The 12704-nt window shown below is 38.6% G+C and overlaps 1 protein-coding gene across 2 annotated transcripts in view; it reads left to right on the top strand.

Annotated features, from left to right (window-relative positions):
* The window catches only part of LOC117989987 (furin-like protease 2), a 47919-nt gene that overhangs the window by 19219 nt on the left and 15996 nt on the right, over nt 1–12704 (top strand). Inside the window, exon 2 of one of the 2 annotated variants that reach the window (XM_034977401.2) lies at nt 8043–8147. In XM_034977401.2, the coding sequence (XP_034833292.1) occupies nt 8043–8147 (105 nt within the window). Of the gene's footprint in view, nt 1–8042; nt 8148–12704 lie in introns of those variants that run through there. The other variant, XM_069504394.1, reaches the window with a different exon arrangement.

The following is a 12704-nucleotide window of genomic DNA, read 5'->3' on the forward strand; positions in this document are numbered from 1 at the left end:
TCAAGTAAGTATTTTGTATGGTAGCTTCTCAGACCAGGGCGGGACGTTTAAAATAAAAAATAAAATAAAAATCTTTTTTTTTCGTATAAACTTTTACAAGCACTTACGAATAGTCGGATGCATCTACCATTGGCTCGGAATGCCTTTCCTACCGAGAAGAACCAGCAAGAAACTCGGCGGTTGCTCTTTTCAAATATTTGATATAGGTACAAGTTCAAGTAGGTACAAGGTTTTAGTTCCCTCGTAGCTTTAGTTTAAATAGTCTTTAGTGTCGTGTATCAGTTTTTCGAACTATGGTGCCTTACCGATTGCCACTTCAACTTCACAACCCACTGAGCTATGCGAGTTACTCAGGTTCTCTTCATTTCTGATTTGATCACGTAGAGAAACTCCAGGGAAACTCTCTCATTTAGTGAAACTTAAATATTATGGTGCTAGAAAGTATTACACAACTTTCTGTTTATACTTCACATCGTTATGGCTACGAAATAGTGAAACTTATTACTACAGGAAACCATTAAATTATTTATTAGATCATAAAGTATACTTTAGATTGTTATATTTTGTGAGTAAAAGAATCAACCCTAGTGGGTTCAATTTTCATAAAACAGAGCCGACTTTTACAATGTCTGCAGGCCTAATTTTTGTGAGTCACGAATACTGTAGTGATGTGACTTATTTTAAAAAACTGAAGTCTAATTTTCGCTGTGGGTTCAAACACTGCAGTTAAATTTTTTCTATAAAACATTACTTATTTATTTGTAAAACAAAACCTATAACAATCAGGCTCTGAGAGAAAAGAAAGAAAGGAAGAAAAATATATACTATGTATAAGTAACTTAATTTATAACTGAATTTTGGATTATGTACCTACTTAATTTACTAAAGTACAAAAAACACCAAATAAAATTTAAAATACAAAACTGTGTACCTGTTGCTACAAAATTATTATTATTTTTTATATATAAAAGGAAAAGGTGACTGACTGACTGACTGATCTATCAACGCACAGCTCAAACTACCGGACGGATCGGGAATTTAGCATGCAGATAGCTATTATGACGTAGGCATCCGCTAAGAAAGGATTTTTGAAAATTCAACCCCTAAGGGGGTGAAATAGGGCTTTGAAATTTGTGTAGTCCACGCGGACGAAGTCGCGAGCTTAAGCTAGTTATTTAAAAGAAACTAGCAGATGCCTGCGACTTCGTTCGCGTGGATTTGGGTTTTTCAGAATCCCGTGGGAGTCCTATGAATTTGTGCGATAAAAAGTAGCCTATGTCTTTTTCAGACCTGAAGTTGGTTACAGTTAACTAGTAACTACAGTTAACTATAACCATGCAAAAAATCACGTTGAACTGTTGCTTCGTTGCGACGTGATTGAAGGACAAACCAAGAAACAAACACACTTTTGCATGATAGTCGCTACACTTTAGCGTTTATAATTTACTCCGGAAATGAGAAAAAATACAAGTATTTAAAAGATAAAATCTTATACTTTGTTGAGATATAGAGTCGAATTGTTAGAATAAAATACTTAGTACGCAGCAGAAAATAATGTACATCGACCTTTAGAAGGAGATAGCAGATTTGTAGAGCATTGTCTCTGTCGTTGAGACCGACTAAACGTCATATAGGTATGAGTGACAGAGACAACGCTCTACAAAGCCGAAATGTCATTCTATAGGCCGAAGTAGATTACTTTCTGCCGCGTACTGTAAGTCGAATACTCGATTAAATCGTGTAGAAACACGCGGCATCACTTAAGTAGGGTACCCTACAATTATGGCAAATTCACCAAGAAACTTGGCCATGGTCTCACAATAGGTGCTTAGTAGAACAGTAACTTTAATACTAGCAATTGTTGAAAACTTTTTAAGGAAATTACTATTATTTTTGCCCTTGCAACAAGATTTATGGTAATGGAAAACAAAATTAGCTTCCGAATTGTTCAGACTGAAATGCGTAACAACTACAAAGTATAATTTATTATGGTAGCTATTTTACTTACTACACTTTCGCATTAATAATATCAGTATCACACAATGTATCAGTATCAGATAATATCAGTATCACTTGTATACAAGTGATAGAACACAGTAGGTATATACAAGGTTTTGCATATCTTATCTTATCATGAAAACAAAATCGTAAAATATTAGCTGGGGACAGGGGAGAATGCCTTTTTAGCGTTTAAACTACCGTGAGTAATTTCCATTCTAAATAATATCTGTCCCGGCTTTACTCACGTGTTGAGTCGACGTTAGCCCGACTAGTTTGGAACCCATACGGGGTCCTTTTTCAAGGGAGTCCGTTGGCGTACGTGCAGTCAAAACCGCGGCACGTGCGCGAACGGAAAAAGTCCCTTGAAAAAGGACCCCGTATGGGTTCGAAACTAGTCGGGCTAACGTCGACTCAACATGTGAGTAAAGCCGGGACAGATATTATTTAGAATGGAGAATGCCTTGTTGTGGTTGGTGGACTCAAAAGTCACGTAATCAAAACAATGTACGGAATGAGAGTACCGAACGGGCGTGGGCCGACTTTTATGCTAAGCCACTGCCTAAGCTTGGCGATCGGGGGTGTCCAGCTATTAGGCGTCTAGCTGGTGGTCTGTGATCAGTTAATGGACTGGATGCTTAACACTTCAAAAGTAATAAACTTTACTAATAACACATAATATAGATAGTATAAGAGATATCGTCGTGTTATTCGGTTTAATTATAATTAAACCCGGTATTAAATGAAGATTAACCACAGAACAGAGAGTATAATTCCATCAAAATCATCTGCAATTACATCGTTCCAAACGCTTTATCCTCCTTAAAGGAATATAAAGCATGCATCGCATTAATTAAGAACGCGCGTCGGAGCGGGGTTTCAATTTCCCGCCTTTGTTTTCACACTTCAGGGCGCTATTGTCGCCTCTGAATATTTTCCTTTATCTGTGCCTTCAAATTAATTATTTCATGTAAATGTATTGTCACGTGTGGAAGGTGTCCTTTATACATTTTATTTGCCTCATCGCTCTCCTGTATTTTACATTACCTGTAGTAGATACAAGACAGGTTGAAGTGGAAATCGGGGTGGGAACACCCCGCACCCCCGCACAGCCCCCGTGCTAACCCGGTGCGGGTATAGAATAGCAATATCTAAATATATAAAAGGAAAAGGTGACTGACTGACTGACTGACTGACTGACTGACTGACTGACTGATCTATCAACGCACAGCTCAAACTACTGGACGGATTGGGCTGAAATTTGGCATGCAGATAGCTATTATGACGTAGGCGTCCGCTAAGAAAGGATTTTTGAAAATTCGATTCCTAAGGGGGTGAAATAGGGGTTTGAAATTTATGTAGTCCACGCGGACGAAGTCGCGAGCATAAGCTAGTACTTAATATTTGTTCAAGAACATGTTTTAATTTTTTTCTTGTGATGTAACCACAAAGTCACGGTTTTTAGATCTTTCTCCTGCATGTTTGCTATAAGAACTACTTTCCAGCCAAATAACATGATTCTAGGTCAACGGGAAGTATTCTATAGGTTTCTTGACAGACAGACAGACAACAAAATGATCCATAAGGGTTCCGTTTTTCTTTTTGAGGTATGAAACCCTAAAAAGGTTAGTAACAATAAAGCAATTTGCAAATTGTGTATTTACACATAGTCTAAGAAATAAACTTTTCTTATTATCGTTAAGACGAGAAAGGACGAGATGAAACAGCTGAACGATATCAAATATTTACACTCCAGTTTGAGTGGTCTCGTCGTTGTTATGATGAGAATACCTACTTTTAAGATATTGTGGTTAGCTGGTGGTTTGTTGGGGGTGTAAATAGCTCCCTAACCTTTTGCATCGGTGATTAATCACTACTCATATTATGAATGCGAAAGTGTGTTAGTTGCTGGTTTGTTTGTTTGTCCTTCAATCACGTCGCAACGGAACTACGGATCGACGTCATTTGCAAGGGAAAGTTAAAGGCTTGATGAGTAATATAGGCTACTTTTTATCCCGGAAAATCAAAGAGTTCCCACGGAAGACCCTAAATTTAATAATTAGGTACCTACTTACTAAGAAATAATTTATTTTTGACATTGGGACCATCTCATTTCTTTGGACTCAGCTTTTAGGTTGTGTTGCCGGTAGTGGGTTATTAGCGCTGGCAACGTATAGGTACCTAAGGGCATATTTTGTGCACTCATCCGTATCCGGTTCGTATCCGTGATTCTTCGAAGTTGTCGTCATACAAATACGTAGGTACATTCTATTCGTATTTCTTTCACGGATCCGTAAAATTGCGGATGAGTGCACAAACGCCCTAGGCCAAAAAAATGTATTTTATCAGTTACGTGAATTACAGTTGACGAAATCAGCTTACCACAGAAAACAAAAAACCCAAAGCTAAGTAATACGTTACAGTTACCCCCATTCCGTGAAATTGGCTGGCTTTCTCCACTCAGCCCAACCCATTTCTTTAAACGCGCACACGTTTTGACAAATTGCAATACGTGGATACGTTGACGAAATCAGCTTACCCACAGAAAACAATAAACACAAAGCTAAGTAATACGTTACAGTTACCCCCATTACGTGAAATTGGCTGGCTTTACTCAAAAATTCCACTCAGCTCGTCCCATTTCTTTAAACGCGCACACGTTTTGACAAATTGCAATTGCCTCTTGATTGCAATTCGCCATTTAGACAATTTCGCAAAACTTGCTATGCGGGCTTGTTAATATTGAATGCTACAGCCGAGCCAAAAACGCCGTGTGCCGTGCCAAAACAGCTTCTGTTCACTACATACGGCTTGAATTAAAACGTCTAAACCATAATAAATGGCGGGGCTATTATGGCAGCTTTTACGTGGTAATTATACCAAATAAAAGAGCGTGTTTTTCTCTACATGATTTGCACGGAAGTTTTTGGTAACAAAGTGTGGACTACACAAATTTCAACCCCCTGTTTTACGCCTTTATAGGCATTGAGTTTTCAAAAATCCTTTCTTAGCGGATGGTTACGTCATAATAGCTATCTGCATGCCAAATTTCAGCCCAATCAGTCCAGTAGTTTGACCTGTGCGTTGATAGATCAGTCATTTAGTCAGTCAGTCGCCATTTCCTTTTATACCTACATTTAGATAAACGAAATAAGTTTTACGGCTAAATACCTACTCTAAATCTGATTTTCTTGGTTAATACCAACCAAGAATTTCACCCTGCCCACCTAGGTGTCTGGTGCACTTCGACCGTCCGCTACGCCAGATCCTTCTTTCCACGCTAGTGCAAACTGTGGAACCAACTCCCATCGGCGGTGTTCCCATTAGATTACAACATGGGGTTATTCAAGGGGCGGACCAACAAATTCCTAAAAGGCCGGCAACGCATCAGCGGCTCCTCTGGTGCTGCAAATGTTCATGGGCGGTGGTAATCACTTAACATCAGGTTGCTCACCCGCCTGCTCTTTTGCTCGCTATATCTATTAAAAAAACCGGCCAAGTGCAAGTCAGGCTCGCACACTGAGGGTTCCGTACTACAGTCGTATATTTTCGACATTTTGCACAATAATTCAAAAACTATGATGCATAAAAATAAATGAAAATCTGTTTTAGAATGCACAAGTAAAGACCTTTCAAATGATACCCCAATTGATATAGTTATCTTACTTCGAATATTCAAAATACTAATTATTAGTTCATGACCACATTTTTTTTATGTGATCTAACCCTAAATTCACGGTTTTCAGATTTTTCCCCTAAAGCCAGCTATAAGACCCACCTACCTGCAAAATTTCATGATTCTAGGTCAACGGGAAGTACCCTGTAGGTTTCTTGACAGACAGACAGACAGACAACAAAGTGATCCTATAAGGGTTCCGTTTTTCCTTTTGAGGTACGGAACCCTAAAAAAAAAAGAATTATACTATCATAGTGTCTACTAGGTATTATGACAAACAACAATAATTTTACATTTTTAGCGCAAAGACTTAGGGATGACTTATGCCAACAGGCGCGGGCTTATGCTTCACCGGGCCGTGTGCGTACACGGATGCCACACGGCGAAGCATGAACTCGTCATCATCATGATCAACCCACCACTGGCTCACTACAGAGCACGGGTCTCCTCTCACAGTGAGAAGGGTTTTGGCCATAGTCTACCACGCCGGCCATGTGCGGATTGGTAGACTTCACACACCTTTAGAACATTATGGAGAACTCTCAGGCATGCAGGTTTCCTCACGATGTTTTCCTTCACCGTTAAAGCAAGTGATATTTAATTAATTAAAACGCACATAACTCCGAAAAGTTAGAGGTGTGTGCCCGGCATCGAACCCCCGACCTCCTATTAGAAGGCGGACGTCCTAACCACTATATGTGATTATGTATGAAGCATGAACTGCTTCATATTAAATGTTTGTGATATTTTGAATCCGTGCCTCGTACGTGGCACGGCTCGTGCCCGCCACGTGTTGGCATAAATCATCTCATATTTTTTTTTCATTTTTTTTTAAAGAAAATATTACAATAAAACTTAAAGCTAACCTTATCTAATTTAATTCGGCAATGTCCCATATGGTTATGGGACATTACCGAAATGGAGGAATTCATAGTAATTATTGAAGAATTTCTTTAATCATAAAAAGCCAACACAGGTAAAAACAATCATTTTAACAATGCTATATTGTTTTTTCAATACATATTATATTAGTTTAGATAACTAATCTAAAACAATTTTTACTGAACACACAGAAGAAAGGAAAATCATGGAGGAAGCTTTATTAAAACAAGAGCCATTTAGAATTTTCATTAAAATTGCTTTGTTAAGCGTTGGTGAATAAGTTTATTCTTGGAAATATTCTATACTGCAATTAATAAGTGGTGAGCTAATGACTGCCAACGAAGAAACATTTAAAATTAGTATGTACGAAAATTACCAGAATGTTTGCTACGAAATTGCATTGTTTATTGCCTTTGTAACTTATAACTACGAGCCTCAATAGCTCAACGGGTAAAAGGAGTGAACTGAAAACCGAAAGGTCGGCAGTTCAAATCCCTCCCGTTGCACTATTGTCGTACCTACTCCTAGCACAAGCTCACGGAACAGAAACGTGCACAAGCTTGACACTTAGTTGGAGAGGAAAGGGGAATATTAGTCATTTAACATGGCTAATATTCTTTAAAAAAAACTTGGAATTAGTAGCTAAGTATAAGTGGTATAAGTATGCCACAGGTCGAGATGGCAATCGGGGAGGGAACGCCCCGCACACCCGCAAAGTCCCCGCGCTTGCCTGATGCGGGTGAGAGCGGGTGACATGCGGGTGTGCGGGGCGTCCCCCACCTCATACCCCGATTGCCATCTCAACCTGTCGCGGACTATAGGTATAATAGGTACCTACGTTAAAATAAATAAGAACAGTCTTACCACAAATAAATTAAACAAACGGTAAACGTGTGTTTATTTAAAAGCGACGTTATTTTTCGAAGACCTCCCTTGCGCAGTGGTGAGTACCTACTGAGACCCGAGTTCGATTCCCATTTATAATTATTTTTAAATTGTCTCTTGTCTGGTCTAGTGGAGGCTTTGGCCACGATTAGTGACACATCGGCAAAGCGATGCCGCCAAACGATTTAGCGTTCCGGTACGATGCCGCGTAGTATCTAAACCGATCCCAAACTTCAAACCGAAGAGTTAGCCTGCTTGCATCTTAGACTGCATCGTCACTTACCACCAGGTGAGATTGCAGTCAAGGGCTAACTTGTATCGGAATAAACAAAGCCAGAAATTTGGAAATTATAAAATTTCCAAACCACTGCCGGGAATCGAACCCGGGACCTCCCACTAACAAGACCACAGCGCTTATCACTGCGCCAGGGACGTTTAAAATGGATATAGGTATACCTCCGATGTTAGAGGTGCGTGCCCAGAACCCTGGACCTCCCGAATATAAAAAGGCCAACGTCCTAATCACTCGGCTATCACCACTCATATAATATTATCTATATTTAAAAATATCATTTACTAACGTAATATATTTTTGTTTCAGATTGGGGACTTGAAACATTACTATTTATTTTCACATCCACATTTAAGTAAGAGATCTGTAAATGCAAGTAGAGAATATGAAATTCGACTTAAAAATGATCCCCAGGTGAGTTTATTTATTATAATCTATATTATAATCTACTAGATGATGCCCGCTACTTCGTCCGCACTGGTTTAGATTTTTTAAGGTCAAAAAATTCTCATGGGAACTCTTTGATTTTCCGGGATAAAAAGTTGCACATGTCCCGTAAATTTCCGGGGTGCAAACCTCTGTACCAAACTTCATACAAATCGGTTAAACGGGTGGGCCTTTAAGAATTCTGTGGGAACTCTTTGATTTTCTGGGGTAAAAAGTAGCCTGTGTCCTTCCCCGGGATGTAAGAAAGTCTGTACCAAAATCGGTTAAACTGTTGGGCCGTGAAAAGTAGAAGACAGACAGATAGACGGACCGATAGACAGACAGACAGACACACTTTCGCATTTATACTATTAGTATGGAGTATTGAAGTATGGATTTATAGAAAAGGAGACACTGACTCACATAATATTATTATCAATGAAAATATATAAATTCGCTTCTACGGCGTAGGCCGTAGAACGTGAATAACAATTATTTATTATGTGTATATTGTGTGCTTAGTATGAGATTCTACACTCACCAAGGTGAATAGAATTCGAAAATTGTAACAAAATAACGTCAAAGTAAAGTGGACCTAAAGATCCTTGATTTAAAGTCATAAGTTGTTGTGCTGGTTTTTTCTGTTGGCCGAAAGGGTCAAACGGGGCTACGGGTCTCGAGGCTTCAAGTTAAAACTTCAGTATCTACCACAGATTTTAATTTCACAATGTTTCCGCTGGCTGTAAATAAATATGGACAAATTTAAGCATTAAAACAAAGCAGTTAAAGTCCAGTTTACTATTTTTATTGCTGCAGTGTTTCGACTACAAAACTCCATCCACATTGATGATATCTGATACTAAGGCCTCTATCGTAACTGTCTATGCTCAATAGCGTAGGGCCTACGCCGTAGGCTACGTATTACCTTTACAGATGTCTAAACAGAAAAGCAATAAAATGTATCAAGGTTTTTGTTTTCAAAATATTGTTTTCCAAGTAAAATCATTATAATTGAATTTCAACAGAAACAACTTGATGTTTCGTTCTTTATAGCGCGACGCCCGAAAATAAGTACCTAATAAATGTTTACAGCTCAAAGTTGTAAAATATTATTACTGGACGAAGACGTTATTGAAGCTTTTTGGGATATACTTTTTGGGAGCGAGTCCTTTGATCTGTTACCGATAAGGCTTAACTTTATTTGATACTTAAGAAACTTATTTTTAAGTATCAAATAAAATTATGCTTATTCCTTCTTCTTCCTAAGATACTCATATATTTCGTTAGTAATAGTATATATTAAATATTATCTATGAACAGATATTTCACAGAAACAGAAGTTTTATATTGAGAATCGAGTGTTTAGGTAGGTTTCGAGGGAGGGGGGGGGGGGGGATATCAGCTCTAGACTCTAGAGCTGATGACCAATTTTGTGACGGGGTCTATCTGGACCCCGCACCCACAAGTTACCCGCGCTATCCCGCACCGGGTTAGCGCGGGGCCTGTGCGGGTGTGCGGGGCGTCCCCCACCCGATTTCCATCTCGACCGGTCGCATACTATAAGGAATATAAAATTTCCGTATGCATATATTATGGACCTAATAATTATTTGCCCAATTGGGCATAAGATATACATTCCCAAATACAATCAAATAAGCAAATCGTTCAACGTTGTATGCCAACGGCTTCGACAATGGGGAAACACTCGATTTATCAGGACTTTGGGATAATTTCATTTGAATAAATCTTCCGAATTTAACAAATAATAGATGATTCGCGAAGCGATGCCGCCGCTGGCGAATTTTATTAGGGAAATACAAATTTGTGAATTATTATTATCAGCTGTTGATTGAGTGAACGAGTTATCCCTTTAAGGGTTCTTAGTTCTTACGCGCTTGTCCATACAAACGTATTCAGCTATTATTCTATTCTTTGTTGTTCTAGATCTATATTAAGCCATAATACATCGATTTATCTCTCATTGATCTATGCCCTACAACTGTTTTATAGTATGCAATGATACACAAAATAAGCTCCGTTCATTGATAAAGCCCAGACTAAAAAAAAACAGCCATGTGCGAGTCAGACTCGCACACTGAGGGTTCCGTACTGCAGTCGTGTTTTTTCGACTTTTTGCACGATAAATCAAAAACTATAATGCATAAAAATAAATAAAAATCTGTTTTAGAATGCACAAGTGAAGCCCTTTCATATGATACCCCACTTGATATAGTTATCTTACTTCGAAAGTTCAAAATAGCAGTATTTGTTCATGACCACAATTTAATTTTTTTTGTGTGATGTAACCACAAATTCATGATTTTCAGATTTTTCTCCGAATGTCTGCTATGAGACCTACCTACCTGCCAAATTTCATGATTCTAGGTCAACGGGAAGTACCCTGTAGGTTTCTTGACAGACAGACAGACAACAAAGTGATCCTATAAGGGTTCCGTTTTTCCTTTAGAGGTACGGAACCCTAAAAAGATTAAAAAAAGCTCCGTTCGTTACAAGTACGCAATTTTAGTTTCACTGGTTTCACGTCATTAAAATCTGTTATAGACATGTTATTTACAAAGAACTAACTATGACGTCAAGTTTTTCGATGAACAACATTCTGCATCGGTTCGTCGTCAAGCCAAGCATAATATTATGCCGCCTTTGAACTTAAGTCGTCTAGAGTTAAAAATAGTACCTATTTGTATTGTGCTTGTTGTTGTGGGCGATAATAATTTGAGTTATTATCGCCCACGTCATGTCTGGTAGAAACAAACAGAACGCGTGATGACTGCGGTGGCGTAACGGAAATTGACGGTAGGATACTGAATGTAGGGTAGCCCAATGTACTATTATAAACTTAGTATTGTGCTTACTGTATTTCGGTTTTGTATTCTAAGTATATTCATTAATATAATATAATGTTAAAGAAATGTATTTATAGTTTACAAAAATGACTACCCATATTATATGTAAGCAATTTTTTTTTTTTTGGTTATTTGTTGGTTTATTGGTTTGTTGATTTGTCCTTTCACGTTGCAGCGAAGCAACGGATCGGCGTGATTTTTTGCATAGATAGATGCCACGGGGTCAATGGCACGTCGTAGGTAGGGCATAGACCTCCAGCTTTAGCTATACATTGTGAGTTTGAAAAATATTGAAACTACAAGTATAAGTCAAATGGTTATTGGTATTGGATTGTGTCGATGTAGTTTAATAGTAGATTTAATTTAATTTATTTTAGTTTTAATTTAATGTTGTTTTTTTTTAGATTTAAGTTTATTAATATAGTTTATTTGTTAACCATTGATAATAAAATATTAAATGTTTAATAATAGCGTTAAGTTTTTGCTAGCATTCTAAATACTACCTGTATAAATACTATCTGTCCCGGCTTACTCACGTGTGTAGTCGACGTTAGCCCGACTAGTTTCGAACCCATCCGGGGTCCTTTTTCAAGGGAGTCCGTCCGCGCACGCCCATGAGTAAGCCACGTTACGGTTACGTGAGTAAGCCGGGACAGATAGTATTTATAATGGAAATCACTCACGGTAGTTTAAACTACCTGTATAATCACAAATCCCTTGTATTATATCTTCTATGAGTCGTGTTGGACATGGTGCCGCTGTACCGCTCGGCGTTCTGTTTGCCTCAGGCTTAACCATGCGAGCTGAAGGACGTCAGCTAGCGAAAATATAATAAAACACTTTATTTCGTATCCGAAATTTAATCAAGCACTTCAATTCAGAGCGTTTGCTTGATATAAACTTGATTCGTCTGTCGACAATCTTGGTGTCTATTCAAGAGATCAACGAACGCTTCAGGGTTTGCTTTAACCGCATCTTATGGTACGGTTCCACTATCACTATCCAAACGATACGAGTTCAGACTTTTACGATAATTTGGCATTCGGCAAATCAACAGGCGATACTATTCAGGATACAGCAAATGTTTTGTGTTAGGCGAATCACTACCCCTATTATAAATGCGAAAGTGTGTTTGTTTGTTGGTTTATTGGTTTGTTGGTTTGTCTTTCAATCACGTCCCAACGGATCAACGGATCGACGTGACTTTTGCATGGGTATAGTTTAAGACCTGGAGAGTGACATGGGCTACTTTTTATCCCGGAAAATCAAAGCGTTCCCACGGGGTTTTTAAAAACCTAAATCCACGCAGACGAAGTCGCGGGCATCAACTAATTTTTAAATAGGTTTGGCATCAGCCAGCCGAGAGATGCGAGGTTTTGTCACAGCGAATATTCATTACTGTGGTGCATTAGATAAATCCCGGAAAAACAAAGAATTTCCGCGGGATTAAAAAATCCAGTATTCGCGCCATCCATTCGGGTTAGTGCCAATGTGCAGACTGGCAACCCAATTTGCGATGTCACGAATCATTTGCCGAATCCCGACAGTGGAGCCATACCTACCATTTGCACTGATGTAATGACAAGTACACTTATATCGTACCTACATCATGCCTTTAGAATGACATTTCGGATTTGTAGAGCGTTGTCTCTGTCACTCATACCAATATGACGTTTTGTCG

The sequence above is a fragment of the Maniola hyperantus genome, chromosome 17 (assembly GCF_902806685.2).
Source record: "Maniola hyperantus chromosome 17, iAphHyp1.2, whole genome shotgun sequence".
Lineage (NCBI taxonomy): Eukaryota > Metazoa > Arthropoda > Insecta > Lepidoptera > Nymphalidae > Maniola > Maniola hyperantus.